General features: G+C 34.5%; 1 protein-coding gene across 2 annotated transcripts; it reads left to right on the forward strand.

Annotated features, from left to right (window-relative positions):
* The first annotated feature begins 1,046 nt into the window (after nt 1-1,046).
* Nucleotides 1,047-12,963, forward strand: NRPB2 (DNA-directed RNA polymerase family protein). 2 transcript variants are annotated; one of them, XR_016058554.1, is made up of 25 exons: nt 1,047-1,696; nt 2,169-2,390; nt 2,593-2,883; nt 3,051-3,248; nt 4,173-4,237; nt 4,384-4,470; nt 4,552-4,672; nt 4,776-4,820; nt 4,920-5,057; nt 5,180-5,252; nt 5,375-5,451; nt 5,616-5,723; nt 5,832-5,948; nt 6,750-6,905; nt 7,008-7,109; nt 8,272-8,397; nt 8,490-8,567; nt 8,706-8,801; nt 8,900-9,015; nt 9,122-9,191; nt 9,274-9,327; nt 9,409-9,575; nt 9,972-10,271; nt 10,832-11,254; nt 12,250-12,963. XR_016058554.1 is itself a non-coding variant. In XM_006858976.4 (25 exons), exons 1-25 carry the CDS (start codon nt 1,463-1,465, stop codon nt 12,379-12,381), a joined length of 3,573 nt encoding a protein of 1,190 aa, XP_006859038.1. In that variant the 5' UTR covers nt 1,047-1,462; the 3' UTR covers nt 12,382-12,963. The 2 variants fall into 2 exon arrangements, 1 of the variants encoding a protein (XP_006859038.1); XM_006858976.4 differs by having other exon boundaries at nt 9,432-9,575.
* Nucleotides 12,964-27,345: the final 14,382 nt, after the last annotated feature.

Consider the following 27,345-nt stretch of genomic DNA (forward strand, 5'->3'; position numbering starts at 1 on the left):
TTAATCCATGATAATTCTATGATTTATTTTGTGTGATGTAAATTTAATGGTCAACATAAGTTCATACAGGGAAAGAGAATCTCAATATTCATAAATTGATTAAAAAAATAAAAGTTAATAATGTAGTACCCTCATTTTTTATTGGATTCCTAAAAAACAATATTTATAATATATTTTAATATTTTTTTCGAATTTTTTTGAAACTTTAATCTTACCGATTCAACCGATTCCCGATCCGAATCTCCGATTCACATATCCGAATCAGTTTTTATGGTACCTTATCCAGATCAACCGATCCGCTTTTTGAAACAATAGATATTAGCGGTAATGTATTACGCGAGGTTTACACCCAGTCTAGCCTAACAAAACCCATTAAAGTAACATATTCGTTAAAAACCGCTTTTTTCATAAAGATAAATAAGACGCCTTTTAAAAGTTTAGGCGATAAAAACGCGTATTTTTGTCGATCGTTTCACAATATCGCATTTTTAAACGCCGTATTTTTTTAGAACTCGCGTTTTAACCGCCGACTTGCTAACTATACCATAAACCTAGTTTGGACCTTTAGAAAGAAGTTGGGAAGTAATTACGTGATCGCCCTCCGTTTTGGCGGTTCTCGTCTCTATAAAAGGAAGAATGTGCTTCAGGTACGAGGGCTTTTGAGAAGCTTCACAAAATGGAAGACTTCGGCTTTTGAGCACCCTCACAAAAACGAAATTCAGATCGATACTTCGTTCGAATCCACCATTACAGAACTTCTAGATTGGGTTTTACAGTGTTTTATAGTTTTGGTGCTGCACCGGTTTAAGAAGTAGGGTCTGGATTATCCGAAGGATAAGGGTTTTCAGGAATCCATTACTGTATTTCAGGTGACCTAGAGTTCTAAAACGATCAGTGTGAGATATACCAACGAATTGCAACTTTCCAGTGTTACATTAAGGTCATTTGAGGGACTAGGGCATCATCTGTATTTTGGAGATTATATCCATGTAGAGAAGTGGTTTTGGTGCATTCCATCGGGACACTAATTGTAAAAAGTGAACTGATTTTTAATTCAAGGTCTTGAAATCTCTTTGATTATCCGAAGGATAAGGGTTTTCCGGAATCCATTACTGTATTTCAGGTGACCTAGAGTTCTAAAACGATCAGTGTGAGATATACCAACGAATTGCAACTTTCCAGTGTTACATTAAGGTCATTTGAGGGACTAGGGCATCATCTGTATTTTGGAGATTATATCCATGTAGAGAAGTGGTTTTGGTGCATTCCATCGGGAAAATAATTGTAAAAAGTGAACTGATTTTTAATTCAAGGTCTTGAAATCTCTTTGAAATTCAATCCCTGAAATGCAGGGGTTTTGATTCAAAATTCAAAACTCCAGGTAAACCAGAGTTTCTTCAGAGAAAGCCCCTTCAAATTAAGTTATTTGTCAAAGGAATTTCATATCGTTTTTTGAGGAAAGATGTCTGGAGGAGAGGATGACGACTATGTCAATGAAGATGAGGAAATCACACAGGAAGACGCCTGGGCAGTTATCAGTGCATATTTTGATGAGAAGGGTCTTGTTCGACAACAACTTGATTCCTTTGATGAATTTATTCAGAATACAATGCAGGAAATTGTCGATGAATCTGCTGATATTGAAATTCGACCAGAGTCTCAGCATAACCCTGGCAGACAGGCTGATTTTGTTGAGGTTGGTGTTTTTCAGTTGTTCTTTAGCTGTCTTCATGTTAATTTTTTTTGATGGGTGAGCTTGGGTTTCAAACTACATAATCGGATTGTACCCAATGTTGTCTCGATGTTATTTTTTTTGACGGGTGAGCTTGAGCTTTCAAACTACATAATGGGATTCTACCCAATGTTTAGTTTTTCGCTGTGGTTTTATGATTATACAAATGTTAATTAGAACCTACAATCCGGGAGATGGAAGTTGGCGTATGATCCTATTTATTTGTCATGTAAATCAAATATCATTCTCTATCATTCACAAAGCTACATTGGTTTTTTTAATTTGGTTCTTCGTCTCTTGCTAAGTGATTCAAACTTGATTGGGTTTGCTGATTATCATATTTAAAGAAGAAAAACCAAATGTGGGTTATAAGGGTTACTAAACAAATTGGGTTACTAACTACTATGGATTGTTACTATGTGGGGGTGATGTGTAGACCATCTACAAGATCAGTTTTGGCCAAATTTATTTGAGTAAGCCTATGATGACGGAATCAGATGGAGAAACTGCCACTTTATTCCCAAAGGCGGCAAGATTAAGAAACTTGACCTATTCAGCCCCTTTATATGTTGATGTCACCAAACGAGTCATCAAGAAGGGACATGACCATGAAGAACTCGCAGAGCAGCAAGAATTGACGAAAGTTTTTATTGGGAAGGTAGTACCTTGGCTATGAGTTCACTAGTCCATTTTTTGTTGGGTTTCTTGCCAGTGTTCAAATGTTAATGTTTCCATTTTTGATGAATAAAAAAGGAGGTGAATTGTTTCTATTATTGTGAGATGCCTATCTTTCATTTTTCTTTTTCTTTTGGGTTTTTCCATTGTAGGTTCCCATCAGGTTTTGGGTTTTTTCATTGTAGGTTCCCATCATGTTGCGTTCTAGTTACTGCACTTTGTTCCAGAACTCAGAAAAAGATCTAACAGAACTTGGAGAATGTCCATACGACCAAGGTGGTTATTTCATTATCAATGGGAGTGAGAAAGTCCTGATTGCTCAAGAAAAGATGAGCACCAACCATGTGTATGTATTTAAGAAAAGGCAGCCCAACAAATACGCGTATGTTGCTGAAGTAAGGTCAATGGCAGAGTCACAAAACAAGCCACCTAGCAGCATGTTTGTTCGTATGCTTTCACGAACAAGTTCAAAAGGGGTAAGATACTCTTTTCAACTTTTCTCAGAGCCGATAAGACCGATGCTGGTCTGTGCACTTGTTGACTAATTAATTTAGGCATAGATTGATCATTATGGTATTATATAGACAACGAATGATTAAAATGTACCATGATTATAATTGTCGAGGAATTATTGTTTCTGCAGGGCTCGTCAGGACAGTATATACGGGCTACACTCCCTTATATCCGGGCAGAAATTCCTATAATTATTGTGTTCCGAGCATTAGGGTTTGTTGCCGATAAAGATATTCTGGAGCATATTTGCTACGATTTCTCTGATACCCAGATGATGGAGCTATTGAGGCCTTCATTAGAAGAAGCTTTTGTCATTCAAAATCAGCAGGTACTCTATGCCTAGTCTCTTTCTTGAAAATATGGATTACAATTTCCTGAACAGCTCTTTGTGGAGCAATTTTCAATTCTGGACATCCTTTTAGAATGGATAAGACAGCTTTTGGGAAAGCTCTAATATATATATATATATATATATATATATATATATATATATATAAAGCAAAAATGCTAGGTTAACTTGTTTTTGGAGGTCTAGATATTGCTGATTTTTCAAAGTATGGCCCCTGTACAAAATCCATGGCGCTGAACAGATGAATTTTCTTGATGCAACATCAAGCTAAATATTCAGTCAGCTGAGTTTTGTCTACTTTGAATAAAAGGCTTTGTTTGGAATTGGAGTTGTCAGATTCAACTATGTTCTTTCGCTTGTAACTCTCTTTTCTTGCATGGGTAGCTTGTGACTTTTCAGTTTGGGAGTTTTACCTTCATATAAACTCCATTAAGTGGGGCTGTTTCTATTCTGTGAGTTCTCTTCGGTATTTTCTTTCTTATTATGTTGGGAACATTTTTATTATGATTATGTTGGGAAATTTTTTTATTATGATTCATGTGCTTCACTTACTGGTTGGTGTTTAGATTCTTATTGTCACTACTGGTTTGAATTCGTGTTACATTCTAAGCTCTTTCTTTTCCTCGTTAAGTATAACCTTTTGGCATTGTATAGGCTTTCAGGTTTGGATCTGGAATTCAGTTATTCTACATAATATGCTTTTTATTGCATATTGCTTTTATTGGCTTAACATACTAAGATAAACTTCTTGTTGCTAAGTGGGACAATTATGGCTAATTTAATTAGGTGGAAATTGGGATGATGTATATCCCCCTTATATGTTTTTATTCATAGGATTTCCATGTAATTGGATGGTTGGGCTTCTACTTTACTGTTATTTAATATTTCCACATGGGTCTTTAGGTAGCACTGGACTACATTGGAAAGCGAGGATCAACTGTTGGTGTTACCAAGGAGAAGAGAATCAAGTAAGTGTTTTCTGGTTCTCTTCTGATGTTGTGTGTGATTACCCTCTGGTTTGGTATTCTTATGTTTTCTCTGTTTTTTTAATAATTTCTTACAATCTCTTTTCCTTGCTTGGCATCATGCTTCTTAACCCTTGGTTTATTTGTAGGTATGCTAAAGAAATTCTCCAAAAAGAAATGTTACCTCATGTTGGGGTGGGGGAATATTGTGAGACAAAGAAGGCTTATTACTTTGGGTAGGTATTTCACTCCTCTTTGTGTTTGCAATGTGTTTTAGTTTCATCTCTGGTGTGCTTATTCCTGTTTGTGTCTGCCAGATATATCATTCATCGGCTTCTCGTATGTGCACTTGGTCGAAGACCTGAAGATGATCGTGATCATTATGGGAATAAAAGACTGGACCTAGCTGGTCCCTTGCTTGGAAGCCTGTTCCGAACGGTTTGTTTTATATGAAGTTTTGAACTCTTGTAGTATCGGTTGAAAGATTGGATTTTTTTTTTGGGAGGTTTTGTTTGTAATTCATTATTTTGTTTAAATTCAGATGTTTCGGAAGCTGACAAGGGATGTCCGATCGTATGTTCAGAAGGTATTTGTATTGTTATATTCTTAATCCAGCTTACTTAAGTTTAAGTTGTTTATGATCATCTGATTGTGATATATTGGCTTACTTTGATTTCATGAACAGTGTGTTGATAATGGGAAGGAGGTAAACCTGCAGTTTGCAATAAAAGCTAAAACAATTACAAGTGGTCTGAAATATTCTCTTGCTACGGGAAACTGGGGCCAAGCAAATGCAGCTGGTACAAGAGCTGGAGTTTCACAGGTTTTATTCCTCTTTTCCTGCTTTCTATTTATGGGTCTAGGCAGATTCAGTTTACAAGCTGTCCATATATTTCATCTTCATGCTTCCAGAAAGCCTTATTGGTTGTGAATTTGTACATGCAGGTCTTGAATCGCTTGACATTTGCATCTACTTTGTCTCACTTACGGAGGTTGAATTCTCCTATTGGGCGTGAAGGTAAAATCTTGTAATCATATTGTTTTGCTAATAGTTGCAATTGTGCCGCCTTTGTTCATGGAAATTGGAACTTCTGCGTCTGGTTCAAGCCGCTTGAGCTTATTAGTTTCATGAACACTCAGGGAAGTTGGCAAAGCCCCGACAATTGCATAATTCACATTGGGGCATGATGTGTCCTGCAGAAACTCCGGAAGGGCAGGTAATTTCTCTTCACTAGTGCAATCAAGGGATTTTTTTTTTTGTTTGGTTATGGCTATGTTCAATGGGTTCATATACTTCCAAGTATTTAAGGTTTCCATTTTTGTCGGGTTTTCTGAGCTTGTCGTATGCTGTAATTTAACTATTTTTGGTTTTTGATGTAAGGCTTGTGGACTGGTGAAAAACTTGGCTCTGATGGTATATATTACGGTGGGTTCAGCTGCAAATCCTATTCTGGAATTTTTGGAAGAGTGGAGTACTGAAAATTTTGAGGTTTGTATATTATATTACTGTATATCTCTCTCTCCTTGGATTCTTAGTTTTTATTATTTATTTTGTTCTTTACAATTTTTCCTGGGATTTTTGATGTGCTTTTTATAGGAAATATCACCTGCTGTTATTCCACAAGCAACAAAGATTTTTGTCAATGGTTGCTGGGTGGGGATTCATCGTAACCCTGAGCTATTGGTGAAAACTCTAAGGCAGTTGAGGAGACAGGTAGTACTTTGCTATGTTAATATTTTGTTGAGAGTGCTTATCATTTATTGATTCCAACTATATCTACGGGTTGGTTCCCTTCGAACATTTTAGTTTTAAGAACCATATATCCCTTCTTAAAAAAATAAAAAGTTAAAAAAAGGGGTTCATTTTCTCTAGTTGTCCCTGTGCTACGATTCTGGACTTTGTTAACTACTGAATTGCATTAAGTTACTTATCATAAAGAAAAAGGTGCAGTTTGTACGGAGCCGAGGCTTTAAACGATCAAAGTAGAGTGCACCTTTAAATAGTGTCGAGAAATATGGTTTCAATATTAGAAATTTTTGTGATAGCCTTAAAATATATTTTCAACTTTAATGATAAAATTTAAAGCTTCAAAAATAGTATGAAAACTTGAAAATTGACGGTCCAAAAATGCGTTACAAGATGCACTATTTCCAAACTTGAAATCCATTTTTTTCTTATGTCCATGCATCTTGATGTTGAGATGATCAATTTGATGCGACCTCTTCTAGTGAATTTTTTTAGGTGGGTTCTAATTTGATTGTTTAGAGCCTCGGCTCTATATAAACTTTTTCCTAAAGGGGAAAAGACAAAAAGACAAAAGGAAAAATTGAAGCAAGCTTAGAATTGCTTTGAGGACAAAATCCACAATATCTCTTTGATGGATGTACTTTTAGCTATCCCTAACTTTATGGAAGTTTTGACATATTTTTCTTTACTACCATGCTTATCTTCCTTAATTTTTTTTCTCTTTAGGTATTCCTTGATTTTTGACCTATGTTTGTTTATTTCATACAGGTTGATGTTAATACTGAAGTTGGTGTTATACGAGACATTCGTTTGAAAGAACTGCGATTGTATACTGATTATGGTCGGTGTAGTCGTCCTCTGTTCATTGTGGAAAAACAAAGGTTGCTGATAAAGAAGTCAGATATTCGAGCACTGCAACAAAGGGTTTGTTAAATTACACCTTTCTCGAATGAAATATTGTCGTACAGCAGGGGCAGTGCGTGATTAGGGAATGCTTTTAATTGTAATGATTCCTTCTTGTTATAGGAAAGCCCAGATGAAGGTTGGCATGATCTTGTAGCAAAAGGATTCATAGAGTATGTGGACACAGAGGAGGAAGAGACGACAATGATCTCAATGACGATATCTGTAAGCTGGGCATTTCCTTTCTCGTACCTTGTAGAGATGTGGTTATACAAAATACACAATACATCAGAAAACCTGATGATGTGATCATTTTTCCAACTCCGAATATCAACAATGTTTACAAATATTGATTTTCTAATAGCAACCCTAGGCTCTGGGACAAGGTCTGAGATGCCTATACATCCGTGCATTTATTCTGTATGCTGATCATTTATACGCTGTAAATGTATTAACATGTGGTTTAGAATCGGTCATGACCTGCATTTTCTTGCTCAGGCATATATTAGATTCTTCTACTCTACCTTTGAAATGAGATGGAAAACATGATTCTTATGTTTTCAGGTATTTAGCTCAAGGCTAAAATGCTTTCTGATGATTTCCATCTGTGCCTTATCCAATAAATTTCCTTTATTCTTTTGTCTTGCTAAGTGTTGGATTTTGCATTCCTATTCGTACTCGTAAAAAGAAAGTGCATAGATTAATTTCTGTTGGTTTTCAGGATTTTTAAATTGAGAAATATTTTTAAAGGGAGGACAAAGAAAATCATGAAAATTCTTTTGTCCAAATTGTGCTCGCACTTAATTTCTATCTTCCAACTTCAGTGAATTGTCCAGCACCTGCAATAAAATAGAAAAAAGTAGACATGGAACGCTTGGACTGCCAGTGCACTGTGATGATCCTTAACTGGGTTACATAGACCTTTGCTATTGTTCATGATTGATGATGTATTGACTATTGAGTTACTCGTGATGATTATTTTTTTTGTTGGGAATTTTTGGGCATTCTTGAAGGTTGCAATTTCGGCGTGTGCATTTTTGGTAGAGCTGTTTTGCAGGCCAGGAACATGATATTGGGTGCTTGGTAGACTTCATAGGAATAAGGCTTGTGTGCATGTAAACAGATAAGAGTGGATATATGATGCCATTATAATAAGTATATGAAATCGAAGTCGTCTTTTTTTTTTGATGAGTAAAAACGTGTTTATCAAGTTATATATAGAGAAATTCCAAAGAAAAAGAGAGGAAGGGGGGATGTATGGGTGTAATGACCATTGGGGCTGCTTGAATCCCAAAAGTCAAATCCATCACCGCTAGCTCCTAAATTAGCTTACTGATCTGTGTATGTCAAACTACAGTCACTCATAACGATGAAATCTGTATTGCAGGATCTTGTGAGTGCCAGGCTGAACCCTGAAGAGGCATATTCTGAAACTTACACTCACTGTGAAATTCACCCATCTCTGATATTGGGTGTCTGTGCCTCGATTATTCCATTTCCTGATCATAACCAGGTCAGTCATGTGCTCAAGTTTTTCTATTAATAATTATTAAATTTTTAATAGACTTCCTGATTGTTTGACCTTGGTTGTGCATTCCGGTGCAGTCTCCTCGTAACACATACCAGTCTGCCATGGGGAAGCAAGCCATGGGCATTTATGTGACCAATTACCAGCTTCGAATGGTGTGCAACTGACGGCCAAATCGTTCCTTTTTTTTGTTCTGTTTTATTTGTGGGCCTCTTGTTAGATTGCAAAGTTTATTTGCTATTAATTTCACTCTATGGTTATTTATTCTTGTTTTATCCCTCCTCTTTGTTCAGGATACTTTGGCATATGTTCTTTACTATCCTCAGAAGCCTCTTGTTACAACACGTGCAATGGAACACCTGCACTTTAGGCAGCTGCCTGCTGGAATTGTATGATACTTCATACCGTTTGTTTGGTTCTATCTTCTGTCTAATAATGACAGTAATTCTGATCACGCTGTTTTCTGTTATATTCATGCATTTTGCAGAATGCAATTGTTGCAATTTCCTGTTATTCAGGATACAACCAAGAAGATTCTGTTATCATGAATCAGTCTTCAATAGATCGGGGATTTTTCCGATCATTATTTTTCCGTTCATACAGGTAGAAGTTTTATATCTTTTAATCGTATGTCTTGCTTCTCTGTTCCCTATCCCTTACCCAGTGTTCCTCATGAATTTCTTTTTTTATTTATTCTTTTATGTTCTAGAGATGAAGAGAAGAAGATGGGAACTCTTGTGAAAGAAGACTTTGGTCGTCCAAATCGGGAAAACACTATGGTTTGTCCTTACGTTTTTTTTATAAATTGTATTCTTTTAGTGTTTATGAGAAACATGCACGAAATAGATGGTTTGTTTTCAGGGCATGCGGCATGGTTCATATGATAAGTTGGATGATGATGGTCTTGCACCACCTGTGAGTATTTGAAATCACTGCGCTTTTAATTTTCTTTTCTTTTTTATACATTATGAAGTTGCGAACTGTGTGTTGAATCAGGGTATGTGTTTGCTATTGCTTAGGGTACAAGGGTCTCTGGTGAGGATGTCATTATTGGGAAAACGACCCCAATTACTCAGGAAGAAATGCAAGGGCAGGCTTCAAGGTACACAAGGCGTGATCACAGCACAAGTTTGCGCCACAGTGAAAGTGGGATGGTGGATCAGGTACCTTTTATCTGTTGAAGCGCAGAACGATAAAAATTGCAGAGTTGTTGTAATAAGTTGATATCCTTGTTGGCAATCTAGTAAGAGAGATTTTGTTCTTTCAGAACCCTGGATGTGATTTACTTTTTAAATGTTACATATATTTTATTTTTGAAGATCAAAATTGTCGTCCCAAGTTAGTCTTAGAATTTGGACAGAAACTGTTTCAAACTTGCAACTTCTGAATCTCAAATAGAAATTTTAGAACATAGAAATGCTAGGATATGACCATAAAATGTATGGGTGTGGAGATAGCCTTCATTTCTGTTTTGTCAGATAGAAATTCCATGTAGTATTGGTGCCTGGCAGTGCTACTTCCACTGGTCTTTTCACTCAACATTGTGCTTCTCTCTGCAGGTTTTATTGACGACCAATGCTGATGGCCTCAGGTTTGTGAAAGTTAGAATGAGATCAGTGCGCATACCACAGATAGGGGATAAATTTAGCAGTAGACATGGTCAAAAGGGAACTGTGGGCATGACATACACACAGGAGGACATGCCATGGACAGTGGAAGGCATTACACCTGATATCATCGTAAACCCACATGCTATTCCCTCTCGAATGACAATTGGGCAGCTGATTGAGTGTATCATGGGAAAGGTAGCTGCTCACATGGGGAAAGAAGGAGATGCTACCCCTTTCACTGATGTCACTGTAAGCTATCTCTCTCTCTCTCATTCATATGATTTTAAAACCAGAAAATCATGAGGGAGTGTTCCTAACACTTTCCAATTTTTGTATCTTCTGAAAATCTTCCTTTTTCTGCTGCTCATCAATAATTTTGGGCAATGTTTTGAGTTTTGAGCTGTCTTGAATGCTGGGCTGGATAAACTAGTCATGGTGTTAGACATTCAAATTAAAAGTTGTATTCTGGTGTGGATTGGATTTGATTTATTAGAGTTTAGGATGCTAGAGCCCATGCTACTGGAGTAAAATTCTCTCAACTCAAACCTATGTACTTTGATCAAAATGAAAATTTAGCTAAAAATTATTACCTTCATATTTAGGGGACTTCCACTACGACGAGATAAATTCTCAAATTATAATCCTTTAGAATCTGCTAGAAAACGAACTTCGAACTGGTTAAAACTCTGAATTCTAAAATACAAATCTGTGCTTCCTTGCTATTGCTGAAAATAAACATAATATGGTGTGTTATAACTGAGGCAATATGCTGGTCCATGCTAAGCAGTTGAACCTTTTTGAAATTGCAGGTGGACAATATCAGCAAAGCCCTTCACAAATGTGGGTATCAAATGCGTGGCTTTGAGACCATGTACAATGGTCACACAGGCAGGAGGTTGAGTGCCATGATATTCTTGGGCCCTACATATTACCAGAGATTGAAGCATATGGTGGATGACAAGATCCATTCTCGTGGGCGTGGGCCAGTGCAGATCCTCACGAGGCAGCCTGCTGAGGGAAGGTCTCGTGATGGAGGCCTTCGCTTTGGAGAGATGGAGCGTGATTGCATGATAGCCCATGGGGCTGCTCACTTCCTTAAGGAGAGGCTTTTTGACCAAAGTGATGCCTATAGGGTCCATGTTTGTGAACAATGTGGCTTAATCGCGATAGCCAACCTCAAGAAGAATTCTTTCGAGTGCAGAGGTTGTAAGAACAAGACTGACATTATTCAGGTATGAAATTCTCTCCCTCTCTATGCGTACTTGCTTTTGTTGATAGATGATTGATTTCATTGTTTTTGGTATGGATGTTCTCCTTGGTTTGTGATCTTTTGGTGGAAGCTCTCCCATTTCATCTTGGAATTACAAAGCATTCTTAATTCTTAACCCACCTCCTGTGACCCCTTATGTATAAAAACTAATAAAGAACAGAAGAACCCCAACGTGGTGGATTTTGGGCTAGAGAATCTGCATTTCTGATGTGCTTTTGTGAATGTGTTCGACGGATTCCCAACACAATGAGCAACTTACTGTCGAAAAAAAGGAAATTTGGATGAACAAAAATGAAGATTCACAGTTCAAGAAAGAAACAAGGAAAAGGAGGTTGGGCTCCATTATTGGTAGCAAGACTTGGTAATTGCGAGTAAGCTTCCAAGGGCACCAGGAAGTCTGGAAATATTAGTTCCAATAACTCTCCCCTTGACTTCACACTATCAATCACCTGTCTTTGCCTTGTAAAGGAATGATAAGCCAGCAGTGTTGTTAAGATCTGGCTGGACTGGACCTGCAGATTGGACTATGAACCGGTGCCCAACCTGGTCCGAGCAGGTGGTCTACTCTAGGACAGTCAAGATAAGAAAATGGATTGGATTGACCGGGTCCATGTTGAACTGGTCGATATGTGTCTATGGCAAAAGAAAAAAATCTGGCCACAGTTTTATTTCATCTTCCTGCCCTTTTTCCCTTGATTTTCTGTCCTTTTCTTTTGGTTTAGAGTTGTTTTTAGCCATTATGAAAATGGTGGGCTGACGACCACAACACCCAAGTTCAGAGAGAGAGAGAGAGAGAGAGAGAGAGGTGCGGTGTTGTCTTAAGATGCTAGTGAGTTCTCTGTGCAGTTCATTCTGGTGTGTGTTTGTGGACACAATCATGGGCCTTATATTGTCATATCTGTTTTAAAACAGTATGAATCTGATCCTATTTGTAACTTCCGTCGTTTACTTTTTTAGGTGCACATACCCTATGCATGTAAGCTGCTTTTCCAAGAGCTCATGGCCATGGCTATTGCCCCAAGAATGTTCACCAAGGAAGAGAAGAAACCAAAAGATCATAAGAAGAAAGGAGCCCCTGGACAAAGCTAGTGCAAGCTTATATGGCTAATTAGCCCACGTTATAAGAGAATGGGATGTCATATGAAACTGTTCTCTCTCTTCCAAAGCCACTGCCTTCTCTTTATTGCTAAGTTAGAAGTTCACTTGAGAGAAGTTTTGTTATGGCAGAGGCCAGGATGCAGGATTCTCAGAGGTATTACATGTGATGTAATCAGAAAAGGAAAGAGGTTTCAAATCTAATATGTGGCGGCAGTTCAGAACTCATGAAAGGCTTTTATGGCCTTCTTTTTGATATTGGTGGAAGTGGAAAACTCATAGGCAGGGATATTCATGGAGAGATTTTAGTTATATGCTTCACATTCTGAGCTTTCGTTATAATTCAGAGTCTGAGAGGTGATGATGTGTTCCTTCTTTTATTCAAGAGAAAACAGCTCTATTTATTTAGGATTTGGAGGATAATTATCATGGTTAAATGTGGGATAACTTGAACTTGGAAGAGAGGACCAAAGGTTTAAGTTAACATTAGTTATGTACCTGTTTTGTTTTTTGGGTAAGTAATTATGTATCTGTCTGGTAAGTTTATTAATCAAAGAAGAAGATGACTTCCTTGTATGATGTTTGGCAAGATGATGGAAGTCCATATGAATCATGTTCTTGTGAATTTCTTAATGAGGGATGGGCAATTTTGAGTTTAGATTTTTTATTTTATTTTTGTTTTTTCTTTCCCTGATTCGTCCAAAACCAGCGAAGGCCAACATATGAATGAGTATGATCATGTAAGCTTTTAATTTTTATTTTTTATCAAGCATGCGAAATTGAAAGTGAAGCTTACAAAAGTCGCGGCTCTCTCTTTTCATTCTCTCTACGATATCATCTTTTTGAGATTATTTGTTGCTCAAAACCCTTTATTTTAGTAGCCCTTTTAATGTTATCAGAGTTCAAAGAATTGTCGAGACGGCCCGAATGCTGACGTGGCTCAAGACCAAGCTGGTTCGCACTCAAAACTCCTAGTCGCCCGGGTTTTATGTACAAAACATGCTTTTGCATACTACTATGGTCTTGGCAATAAATGCGGGTTTGGTAATAAATATATTTTTGAAATATAATTTGATTTTAATATTTTAAAAAATATATAATCTTTAACATGGAAATCATGAATATGATTTTTTTTAAAAAAAATTAGAAATAATAATTATATTAAAAAAGCATTTATACTGTAAGTTAACACCTTGTTTTTAGATTGAACGCCTATTTGCATCAATCTTAAAGATAGATGCTTTATACCTTTGGATCGCAGATTGTAAAAATGCGGTCCAGTCTGCGTGAAACAATTTTTCTTTTTGGTTTTTTTTGGGTGAATCAATGGGGAGAGGGCCTTTATCCTAGGTACTTTTTTTTAACTAATAATGCACTTCTAGTTATTTGAACCCCCATTTTGGACCATTTTGGCACAAATCTATTCCTTAGCCCCAAAGATCATTTTTATTTTAAAGTTGCATTTAGGCGGGAGTTTTTTCATCAAGACATTGTTTTATGGAAAAAATTTATGCAAGTGTGGGGCTCTAAACAATTAAATTAGGGTGCATCTCAAAGATTTTACTAGAAGAGGTTGTTTTGATGCCCAATTATCCTCAACTTGTAATGCATTTTTGAACTATTAATTTTCAAGATTTTCAAGTTTTTATAGATCTGCTCGATCTACAATGTTTTTGACACTTTAAATTTTACAATTAGAGATAAAAATATATTTTAAAGCTATCGCAAAGATTTATAGTATTCAAACCACATTTCTTGACACTATTTGAATGTGCGCTTTATTTTGATTGTCTGGAGCCTCGGCTTTATACAAACCACGCCTTTATTTTATGGGAAAGCTTTATATGTTCCCCTTACAACATAGAAGTTCTATCCTCCCCCTACCATCCAGCCGTCCATTTTTTAGCAAGAGAGTCATTCACTGTTTGATCTTAGATCCGACATCTCAAACTATTTTATTTTTAGTTTTTTTTAATAAAATTTTTCTGAATATTAAGTTTGGTACGTACCATCTTCTCATTGGGGCGCACCTATAAAAAATATTAACAATATTTTTTCAATAAAATATAATGACCAAAATACCTCTTGAAATTTTCAAGGGTATTTTGGTCATTTTATTTTATTGAAAATATTTTTTTATATATATTTTTCGTTAGTGCGAATTTAATAGAGGAATGGACGTCCAAAATTTAGTATTCAAATGGTTTATAGAAAAAAATTAAAAATAAAACAGTGTAGAGACGTGACATTGTGATTGGGGCAATCTTAGCCCTTCTTTAAAAAATGGACTGTTGGATAAAAGGGAGGAAAGAAGTTCTATGTTGTAGGTGGAACATAGAAAGCTTTCTTATTGCATTTTCCCACTCAATTCTCAAATAAATGATACGAAATTGGTTTCAAATTATCATCATGGGCCCTTTAACATACTCAAAATCACATATCTCTAGCTAAAAACTAGCTACAAATAATTTGCAATCACTGAGAAAATAAATAATTAAATAAACAATATACATCATATAGGGCACGCACGAAACAACTACAAAAATACTATCATATAAAGTATACTAATTTTTGTATACTCTAAATAAAATTAATTGTCATTAAACATGCCATAATCTACTCATTCGAGCAAAACCTAAAATAAAAGAATTCGACTACTGCTAAAAAAACCTTAAAAAAAATCAGGCCACAGTAGTATTAAACACAAATTTATATTTTATGGATGTTCCCTTCTGTGTTTAAGATATTATATTTGTTTTCAAAGAAACCATATGGTAATTGTGATTCCATTATTATACTATAGCCTGTTTTCGGGCACGCAGAATGCTTTTTTAAAAGAATATTTGGCCCTTTCAATACTGTAAATTGCGTGCATAAAAATAGGCAATTCGTCCTCAAGTTACAAGAAAACAGAAGATCTCTTGTTGCCCTTCTAGTATCTATACACCCAAACCAGAAGTCTATTGTAGAACACCATAATCTTGTAGTTTTAGAGAAATAAAGATAAAAATATACGTAGAGAGAGGCATGAGCGCTCTGTTTTGGAAAATTACATGCAGAGAATGGTGTACAAAAGGTGTATCTCAAATGGGAAATCGCATGTAGAGATTGGTCTACAGAGCTGTATCTTGAATGAAAAAAAGACCCATTTGAAGTGGATATATTACGTGCACTGCCTTTAATATCGATGGATGTGATATGTTTACCAGCCTTTATGTCTCCTATGGATGTCGATGGATGTGATATGATACAACCCTTTATGTCTCCTATGGATGTGATTTGTTAAAGCTTTTATATCATCAATGGCTAGTGACTAGTCAAAAGAGCATCATTAAACGTTTTTGTACATACACCCTAGCATACATATACACTTTGCTTGTTCCGATTACTCTCACTTTTATTCTTAAAACATAAAGCTGGACAATGCCCACACTTAAATACCACTCAATCTACTTTTTTTTTCAACACGACACTAAAAATCCACGCACTTTTCTCTTTATAATTTAAAAACAAAAACCACACAAAACATTTTGTAGTTTTGAAATACACCCAAGTATCTTACAAAACTAAAAAATACTAACACAAAATGTAGGGCAGCCGTTTGCTCCCGCGAACGTAGCTAGTAGTATTTTCCCCAAGTTTTAAAGATGTGAGTTATACAACCCAAAGACAAATCAAAATAAAGAAAGAAAAGCTTCAAAAAATTTCTCCAGAATTGCTCGAAATTAGGAATGAGCACAAACCACCTTTTAGACCGCCAATTTCAAGTAAATAAGTAAAAAATCCACGTTTTTGAGGAATTATTTATGTATTAGTTTTGGAAATCACTTGGTGTGACGGTAAAAGGCTCAGGCAGCTAGTGCAAGAGCACGGATTCGAATCCTGAAAGCAATCACTTTGTGCATAAGCCAAAAATTAATACCGTTTCCAACTCACCTCTCTCGAGACCCAGCGTAGGCGGGACTAGCACCAGGTCACAACCCTTTTGAAAACTTCATATCAAGAAAATCCTCCAAAGTCTTTTGCTTGAGGGAGCCAATATACAATTTCTCCCTCCGGAGTATATGCATTCTCCACACAAAATAGATATTTGTTTTGCCTTAGGGAACAAGTGCACAACGTACTCCTATAGTTGTCTGGAGTATATATATTGTATACTTATTTCCTCACGAAGAAGACTGGGAAAAAAAAATTTGATTCACAATTTTGGAAACTACATAAAATCACTAGATGGTTATGTTCAAGTAAAAAAAAAAACTGAATTTTGAGTTTTCTAACACTTAGTTCTCAATTTGCAGGGATTATGATAGGGCAATTTGGAAAATGTTATTCTTTAGTTTAACATTATGAGTTGAGGAGCTTGAATCCCCAAATTTTGGGAAATTAAGAATAATCTTAGATTAAGTTTTACTCAAGGGAGTAATGCAATATGCTCCTTTAGGGGCATGAATATTTTGGCTTTTCAATGCCTTAAGAGAGGATAATGGAGAGAACCATCAAACTTGACTTGGCCGGTTCAATTCAAAACCAGTGGGTGACCAGCTCAATCCACTGATTTGGCTCATCAATTTAAAACTAATGCGACCAGTTCAACATAGTGACTTAAAGTTAAAAAACTCAATGTATCAAGAAACTTTGCCAAGATCAAAATTTCTTTTATTCTCACCTGTCTACTGGTTACTTCCTCAAAACTTGCGAGGGAGAAAGAATGTTTAGTTGATTAAAAAAATATATATATATATCAAATCATTTTTACATCTACAGTAAATAATGATTGTGACATCTTTATACCAAAAGTAAATGATTTTATAGCATATATTTATTTTTGTTATACTTTTTTTTTAACCTTTCCTCCAAAGCCAAGCAACTTGTAAGCAATTTGGCACTATGATATTTATATTCCTCTTTATTTATTGGAGGAGATTTGTATAGAAGAATTTATCGAGAAAAAAGATTTGTATAGCACATGTCAACCTTAAAAATTACATTTCTAGGGCCACAAAATCCCTACATTAATTTTAAAATCTATTTTCACCATTAATTATATAAATATTTGAATTCTTTATGGTGTATGGCAAACTTATACACCATAAATTTTCTATAAATTATTGATTCTTGAATCAAAAATCAAAAAACAATGAGTTTTTGATGGATTGAAATCGTGGATTTTTGAAGCTTTGAAATTTCCGCCATTTTATTAATATCAGCTTCAATACTGAATGGAGTTTCATAAAAATGGAGGGCTTTGATTCATTATTGAAGCCTTAAATGTTTCCATATTTCAATTTGTCCAAAATGATGAAAATTAGAGGTTTTTTTGGGCCCAAAGTCTGCTGCTCGAAGAACTGTTTTTTATCCTAAAAATTTGATTTATGATCTATCAATTTATCATTTTTTATCGAATTGATCAGTCCATTTTGATCATCAAAGCTTCATCTGTCAAATAAACTTGGTATGTTGATTTATTATTGATCAGATTTTTTAATATCGATTTTTTTTGTCGTGTTTTTTCCTAAAATTTTCATGAAGTGAAAAATTTGTCATTTTTTGAAGAACAATCTCAATACTGAATGGATCTTCATGGAATTTAAGGCATTTGAATCATAATGGAAGTATCTATCATATCCCCATATTAATTTGTTCAAAAAAGGGAAGATTGGGGGGTTGATTTGGACTCCAAATTTTCTGTGTTCTTGATGGTTTTGGCTAGATTTTAGGGTTTCTTAAAAAAATTTATTTTCAATAAAATTATGTTTTTTTAATGTTATATATTTTTGGTGAGCTTATTGGATTTTTTTAATGGTATATATATATTTTTTTATAAAAATATTTTTTTTTGTCATGAATATGAGAATATATATATATATATATATATATATATATATATATATATATATATATATATATATATATATTCTTTCTTTTTAATGTTATATATTTTTGGTGAGCTTGTTGGATTGTTTTTTAATGTTGTATAATTTGTTTTTATAAAAATATATTTTTCATATTAAAGTTACAATCTTGTATAAATTTTTTTTCATCTTAATTATACATTTTAAGTTGCATGTCTACGAATGGCACAAATTTTGTGGCAAAACAAGTTAATTTTTTGATCCACTTCAAAATATGTTAATTCCCCATTTAAATAACACAAACCATGGAGGGTTTGCAGTTTGTAGAGAAAGTTGGGGCTCGCATTGCTCGGTTTTCGAGTTAGAAAAACACTAAGAGAGTTGGATCTATTTGTCTCGCTCTTATCATTTTCACCTTGCAATTGTTCTTGAATAACTTTGTTGTTGAGGTAATTATTTTCTGGTTATGAAGGCGATTTATTGATTTATGGCCATGATAATTTAAGGGAATGATTTATTAATGGACAACTTTGCTTTTCCTTTTCATGGATGATTAGTAGTGCTTCAATATTTTTCACCTTGTAAACCCTAATAGTGAAACACAACAGTACTATGATCCCCCTTGTCACTCTTATTACTACTAGCCATTGTTAGTTGGATTTTGTAACTTCATCAATTGAATAATGTCAAATTATAAATTGTCTTGCATATCTCCATAGTATTCAAATATTAATTTATATAAAAAATTATTTCAAATTTTTTTTTTTGTAAGATAAATGTATGTAATATGATAGTATACACTTAATCTAAGTTTTTCTATCTTTAAAATCTTTTTTATTTTTATTTTTTTAGGGGTTTTTGACCTAATTTTTTTTTTTAAAAAAAATCTACTTGACAAGTTAGTCCGGTTAATAGCCCCGGTTAGTTCGGTTCCGATTCAAACCACTCCCAGCCCATTTCGGTACAAACAGCTCCCAGCCCTATGTCCGGTTAACCATTCCGGTACAAACCGCTCCCAGCCCCCTGTCCGGTTAACTATTCCAGTTCAAACCGCTCTCAGCCCTATGTCTGGTTAACTGTTCTGATTCGATTTTACGAACGTTAGGTGCACCTCAAAATCTCATAAAAGTTGTATTTTTGGTGCCCAAACTCTTATCATCGCCTAAAATTCTATTTTTCATCCCTATAATGAAATTGAAAGCTTCGAAAATTGTTCAAAGCTAGCATATCTATGAGCTCTTGAAAATCTTAAAAATGGACGGTCTAGATGATGTGTTATAAGATGGACTAAGTTTTAGGACTTGAAATTCATTTTTTCTTTCATATCCATATATATTGAGGTCAATATGATCAATTGGAAAACTTTCTAATGACGAAACAACATTTTTCAATGGGTTTGTGAGGTGCACTTTACTTCTACAAAGGTTGGCACCTTATATAAATTTTTTCCTTTAATAAAAAGCATTGACGAGCTCTTGAAATTAGATAAAAAAGCATGAGGCGACTTAAAATCTTAGATGTAGTCTGATAAACTTCCCAAATTTAATTGGAATAGGTTTTTATACTTCCCTTAATGTATGGAAGTTCTATACTCTCCCCCATCGAGCGTCCAATCTAGATTAAATAAGCCAGTGACCATTTGATTTAGATCTGATGCTTCAAAATATTTTATTTTTAGTTTTTATTCTATAAATTATATTAATACGAAATTTGGTACGCGCCATCATTTCAATGGGGCAAACTTAAAAAAATTATAAAAACCATATTTTTAATTAAATAAAATGACTAAGATACCCTTTAAAGTTTCATGGGTATTTTGTTTATCTTATTTTATTAAGAATATTTTCTTATAATTTTTTTTCAGGTGTACGCTCAATGTCAAAATATTTTATAGAAAATAAATTAAAAATAGGACATTGTAATTAAATCTATGTCAGCTGTTCATTTAGATTTGACCCCGGGGGAAATATATTACTATACATTAGGAGAAGTATAGAAAGCGTGCTCAATTTAATCACAAGAATAGTGTCTTCACAATCAGAAAGACCCAACTCATGCTTTTAAAGTTTTTATTTTTCAGAAGACACTGATTATGTGCAAAAGCTTTTTATATCTTTTTATTTTTATAGGTGGCGACCTCCCTTTGGTTCTTGCCTTAGAAGGTATATGGCTGGTGCAGCTGTATATGCAGGGCTGGGGACCCATTAAATTGATATTTTCATTATAGCAGGGATCCCATGGCTAAATGCCAATCCTTTTATTGAAGAAACATGTTTTGATAGCGCTGCAATCCTACCAAAATAAGTAAAGTCTCCCCTCAGAACTCGCCAAAAATTATAGTTCTGGCGTGGGAAGACCTTCAATCATCTGACCATTATGGTTGTGAAAAACATTAGGATTTTAAGCCTAAAAATAGTGTATATTACAACACATTATTTAAACCGTCTACTTCGTCTTAAAAATAAGTGTTCACGAATCTACAAGATCGGTATTAATTTTTTAGCTTCTAATTTCATAGTTAGTAAACTATGAAATAGGCGATAAGATGAGAGAGAGTAGACTTAGGTACGCTGATCATGTGTGGCGCCGACCAAGTACAAGTACAAAACCTGTTAGGAGGTACGAGTTAATTCAAGTGGAAGGACTTAAAAAGGCAAAAGATAGACCTAAAAGGACGTTGTTGAGAGTAGTTCGAAAAGATATGGGGACTTATGGCCTCACTGAAGGTATGACATTTGATAGAGTAGAATAACATATCTCGATTTGTGTAGCCGACCCCAATTAATTGGAAAAATGATATAATGATGATGATGATGATAAAATTTCATCTTCCGTATTGGAAATTGATTTTAAAGCTATCATGCGATTTCCGCCGCTCAGAGTGTTTTTCGGATGAGGAATCAAGGTAAGGCTTTACTTTATTTTCATAAAGCATAGGCCTTAGACAAACTACACCCTTTCTTGGAATGGAAATCGTTGATTTGAGGGTGAATGAGTGATTTTCAATCTCCCATGGAAGTTTACTTCAAAAAATCAATGTTTTTATATTTATCTTTAAAGAAATAATCCTATAGGATCCTCCCCCGCCCATGTGTCCAGGACCCAAAAGGATCACCATTAAATTTGGCACCGATCTACAGAAAAGTCAAGTTTCACACCCATGTGACAACTTTTCTAGAGATCCATGCCAACTTTAATGGTGATCATTTGGGGTCCTACACACATGGGTGGGGAGGGTCCTATAGGATCATTACTCTTATCTTTAATACTTTCTCTAATACTTTTTCATATAATGACTTCTTATTAGCATGAGGGTGTTGATGTGTTGGGTGAGTGTGGCCATTAAAGGCTTCATAAGTATTTGTAAAATGAAATGATATAGTGGAACATGAGCTCAGTGGGAGTGTTTTCCCTTGTGGATCATACTAAGCAAACGATGTTTGCTGATACCGGACTGTGCTTGACAGTTTAGGTTAGTCAGTTGAGAAAAACCCATGTTACCTGATCATAGAGTATAAATCGATGAGGGTTTTAATGATTCATTCATTGATGAGATCGGAGTTTGCTCAGATGAGTGAGCCGAGAGACTGTGTGACCATTGTCTGTGATGGTGGCCTTTAAAGAGGGGGGCAGAGGCTCATCGATCTACCATTATACAATATGCATATTGATAGACTATTTCGGGAAAGCAACCCACCTTACATGGTGAAGCGTATGCATGTGCAATAGTTACCCATATGCACCATAGGAGCACTGGTCACATCAGGTTGAAGTGACCTTGGCCCGTCTCTAAGGGAGAACCTGAAATCTACAGATCGGGATTGCGACCCTTTGGCTCATCGACCAGACTTTGGTAACCCACTAATGAGCCCTTGCATGGACTATGGGTCATGGGAAACACTGGGTTGGTTTGATAAAGCAAGTGTGGTCCGTAGTCCACAGTTGAAAGTGGAGTGACCATGTGTTTGATTGATTTAATTCCTAGACCATGTGGATCATTTTCCATCTAATGAATTTAATTATATTTTTTTTATGATATATATGATTTTAGGGTTACTATTTGAATTTTTCTAGATCTCTGGATATTTTATTTATCAAATTTGGATTTATAAAATCAGAGATATTGATTTTACATTGATTTAAATAATCAAATAAATTCTAAAATTATTTTATTGAGTTTTAAAAATATTTAAAATTACACGGGGGCCCATTGTGAACATGGGCCCACCGTGGCCTAGATGGTGGGGCCCATGAGATCCTCTCATGGGTGGTAGCCCCACCAATTTAGAAGCTTTCTATTTTTGTGATAAGTGATTTTGGCACCTAGGCCAAGTTGCTATGTGTTTTGGAAAGGTATTGGCTTGAGGAAGCTTTGAATCAATTTTTTGGAAAGCATGAGAAGGCTTGTACATTATTTTGGTTTGCTCAATATTATATTTGGAAATATTTTATTTAATTTTTATTGATAGGAAAATAGTTTAGGAAAGGAGGATAAATGTTCTAGCACATTCTATAATGTTGATGGTCCATCTATAGAATGGAGGGCTCAAATCTCTCACCCCATAAGTCATCCAAGATTAATGGTTTATATTTAATCTCATCGAAGCAAACCAAAGAAAACCTTAAAAAACCCTAATATTGTTTAAAGCCTATAAAAATGGATTGTCTCTTACCAAAATCTCTACACCTTATCTTTCTATCTCTCTCCTAAGAAAGTTTCTCTCTTTCTCTTATGAAAGCCCAAAGGGGGCACACCCTACTCTATCATCTTTGTTCTTTCTCTACCATATTGTAAAAAGGGGTTAAGGGTTTTGACTATAGGGTTATTCTCTCTCCTATCTCTTAACTATGGATTTATGGCTAAGGGTTTTAAGATATAGCAAAAAGAGAATCCATCTCTCTCAAACTAGGTTGCTAAGGGAATTCACTTAAGGTTTGAGTTTGTGATCAAAGGGGTTTATGTTTTATTGGTATGGCTTAGCTTAAAACTGTTTTTTCGGTTGAGATTGAAGGTTGATCATTGATCCCGCATCATCGGATGGTCGTGACTAGGTGTGGGGTATAATAAGTCCGGTTGACGTAATTTCTGACTCACTCTTTTTGTTTCTTGCTATAGTTAATTATATTGGTTTTATATTTCCAAGCATAAGAATTGTGGATATTTTTTTTGTTTAAAGAAAATTGGTTTAATAGCATCAAGGTTTTTAAGATCTTGGATTTGTTAGTTTAATTTTATTTGAAGCAAGAGTTATTGCAATAAGATAACGTGTAAGTGATCTTTGCCAAAAGAAAAAAAAAACAGAAAAGAAAATGGGTGAATTTTTTTTAAAAAATAAATAAATAAATAAATAAATAAATAAATAAATTATATATATATATATATATATATATATATTTCTCGGCAAGATTACATTAGTTTATCTTTCATTGGTATCAGAGCAATTGATACTTGATGTCATTAGTTGTCTTTTCTCTTTATTGAGTCCAAATCAAGCTTGAGAATGAGATATGAGAAAGCTAATGACTTTTGTAGTCAACTAATACACCCCAGTTAAAGAATTATTGGAATATTCAAACACCAATACACTATGCATAATGAGTATTCTAGGCTATTTTAGATCAATGATATGAAGAAGATAATGATGTATTTTTCTATTGCATTCCTCAGTGATATTGTGTGTATTTGATATTAGGATCTACCTGTAAAATTTCAGTGGGAGATCCATTAAGAGTTACGAAATCATTAATGAAAGGTGTCAGCCTGCAAAATCCAAAAACTGTTTATTGAGTTTCGTGATTTTTTCCACCAAACATATGATTTTATTTCATGTTGAAATTTTACTGTGACTTATAAAATTTAGTCTACTTTCAAACAAAAAAGGTTTCATCAAGAAATTCCTTGTGGTTTAAAATATATGATCAATTTATTAAAGGGTGCGCAAGTATTGTTTTCTGCAACGAAAACTATTTCCATAACTTAGAAATCATGATTTTATTTCTATTCTTAACATAATGTTTTATGGTTCACACTAATTTTTTAGAATTTTATTCTGAGTCTAGTTTCTAATAAAATTTATGTGAGAGATAAATATCTATGGGAAGAGAGGAATAAAAATTTTGGATTGAAGAGAGGTCATCCTGAATTTTCTACAATTTGGTATGTTTTTCATTGAGACATGAAATCTATAATTATCAAGCCTACTGAACAGAGCGATATAAGACTTGTGAAAATATATGTGCTACTATTATTTGTCTACTTTCAAATAAATTTGGTTTGAAAGGAAAACTTCATGAAGGTAAAGAGAAAAGATAATTGTACTTGATAGTATTCAACTTAGAATTCTGCAGTATGATTTATTTTATGACGTGAATGCCACTTATTTATTTCTCTAAAGAGAAATACTATTTTAGATTTACACTATGATATTATGATTTGGTTTTAAGTCTAATTTTCAATGTAAAAGATTTCGGGAAGATATTCTTTGAGGATTGAGAGAAACAAATTTTTTATTGAGAGGTGCTCAACTTGATTTCTGCTGAAAAAATTGTATTGTGGCGTAAATGTCACTGAAATGAATACTCACTAAATAGTATGATTTAGGGATGGAACTGAGCACTATTATATATTTTTTGAATCTATTTCAATAATCAAAATGATTTGGAGATAAACTCTTTATGAGTTAAGAGATATCATAATTTTATCATAAGATGCTCAAGTTCTATTCTGCAGTAAATTAAAAGATGTGTCATAATAAGGCACATCTTTGGATTCCTAATTATGGAGACCTTTTTAGGGCTCATTTAAAAGTGCTTTATAGTATGCCATGAATATGGTTTATTATAGCCAAACTTCAGACAGATGTAAAACAAAGTTTGTGAGATATGACACTTTATATGAAGAGTTTTATATCTGGAAATAATATAAGAAGAAGAAACACAATACCTATAAAATCATCTTTGTTTCTTCAAGATGAAGGGATACATAAATAGACTTGATGATAGCAAAGATACTCTAAAGATCAGTGGAAGAATCAAAATTGTGATATTTGAAATGATGGGATGAAGAAAATTATTTCTTCACGGTGAGACAAGGAGAATCTAAGTGGACACTTTATGACATGTGCAAGCGATGACCAATATATTCTCCATCAGTTGCGTGCTCGTCCAAGATCACAAAAGCTTGTCAAATAAGTAAAAGCAATGAATAAAAAAAGCTCAGGTACCACACTATATGGTTTTGAGGTATGAAATCTATTCTACATTACATGATAATGTCATTTAAGGAAAGATGATTTAATAACTTTTTATTTTATGTTTAATATGTTTTTCTTATTTGTTGGCTAATTGTTTTATGAATGTGTATGGAGTGTATAGACATTAAGTGATGGGTGCTAACAAATTTGAAAGAGCTGATTTATGAATACCCTTTGTTTTAATGTCTCTTTGTGCTAAAGTATGAACTACTTAAGGTAGTAATACACATGGAGATGTGATTTGATCAAGGGCTTTGAACTTTAAGGATGAAACACGAGAGATGGGTATGACTAATTCAAATATGTAAGCACAAAGGGAGTGTTCTGATGGAACTTGATATTAGTGATCATCATCTCAATAATGTCTATAATATGATGTGTTGCATATGATGATGATCACTTGATAAATTCTCTATATATGCCAAAAAGGAAGTATTTTGTCAAGGCTTTAATAACCATCCTTTAATAATGCTTTATTTTGGATAAAATTATAAGATGATATATATAATTTATTTTTGTGGTCATGAACTTGACTTGGTAGGAAATTAAAAGTAAATGCGGTAAAACGATTTATGAAGGCTAAGCATGTATTTTAAAATTAAATTGGATAATTTGAGAAAAATCTAAGTCTATGTATATGGTTTTGAGAAAACCACATAGTCTTGCATGGTCCAATAAGTTTTATGAAAATCATTTTAAATTGTCATACTATTATCTAACTATTGCTTATATATATATATATATATATATATATATATATATATATATATATATACATACCAAGTCAGTAGTTTTATTTATTTATATTAAAGAGAAAAGCATTGTCTTGAAGGTATTTATAAAAATGGGAGAAAAATTGTCATGCACTTTTTTTTAAATACCAATATGCCTTGACCCACGTTTCTAGCTATTTAGAATCATCGATTGCCTAAGACTTTGAACCATAGGGAATGTTGTAGGAAGGTCATCGTGTTCAGCTTCCTTAGCACATGTTGTGTTGATTAGATAACTTGGTTTGTAAGGATTTACTACCCAAATGACTAGTGTGGTTGGCCCTTTGTGGTTCATGAAGGTTTTCCATATTGTGAAACCAACAAGTATTGAATTACATATTTACCTCATGATATATGCATAAGAATGTTGAGAATGTATAAGTTGTATGTGCAATAATTGAGTGGGAGCTGCTATAGTTCCACATTTTTTTTAGCTGCTTGGATATTCAGATATCAGGTGTAAGCTATCTCACAGAGCTCGATGATGCGAAGTCTTCATCTGGATATGTGTTCATGCTTGAAGGGGGTATAGTTTTTTGGAAATTAAAAAAACATGATGTGGTAAAATTGTCCACCATGGAGGCAAAGTACATGGCCAAGGATGCCGTATGGATTAATACATTTCTTAATCACCTCGACTTTCATTCCGTGTGTTGTGAGGCAGTCACTATTTTTTGCGACAACACGACGGCGGTATGTGTGTCAAAAAAGCCACGATTCCATAAGAACTCCAGGCATATAAAAACATATTTCTATCACCTGAGGAATAAGGTGAGATTTAGAAAGATCGAAATCCAGATAAAATAAATATTCTAATAGAAGCACCTGTTAGTATTTGATATGCAAGATGGAATAACATACTATAATGTTGTTCACCCATAGACCCCGGATGTGTAGCATGAGTTGTATGGCTACAGAATGGAACAACTTATTTGAATAACTCCTTTGAGCCCATGAACATACGATCCCATGTGATGAGGGTACGTGATGGTTTTCTGCAACAACATGTCTATGATTCGCGATGCGATATGAAAGATGGGCCACAACACTTTTGGGATGAGATTCAAGCAACAAAGAGAA

This window comes from Amborella trichopoda, chromosome 1 (genome assembly GCF_054954075.1).
Source record: "Amborella trichopoda isolate Santa Cruz 75 chromosome 1, AtrichopodaSantaCruz75HAP2 v2.0, whole genome shotgun sequence".
Classification (NCBI taxonomy): Eukaryota; Viridiplantae; Streptophyta; class Magnoliopsida; order Amborellales; family Amborellaceae; genus Amborella; species Amborella trichopoda.

Bases quoted from the DNA above. Each gene is read 5' to 3' on its own strand.
- NRPB2 (XM_006858976.4), top strand. From the start codon at position 1,463: ATGTCTGGAGGAGAGGATGACGACTATGTCAATGAAGATGAGGAAATC. The intron at 4,471-4,551 runs GTAGGTATTTCA...TGTGTCTGCCAG, and splicing joins AAGAAGGCTTATTACTTTGG to ATATATCATTCATCGGCTTC. The intron at 8,398-8,489 runs GTCAGTCATGTG...ATTCCGGTGCAG, and splicing joins CATTTCCTGATCATAACCAG to TCTCCTCGTAACACATACCA.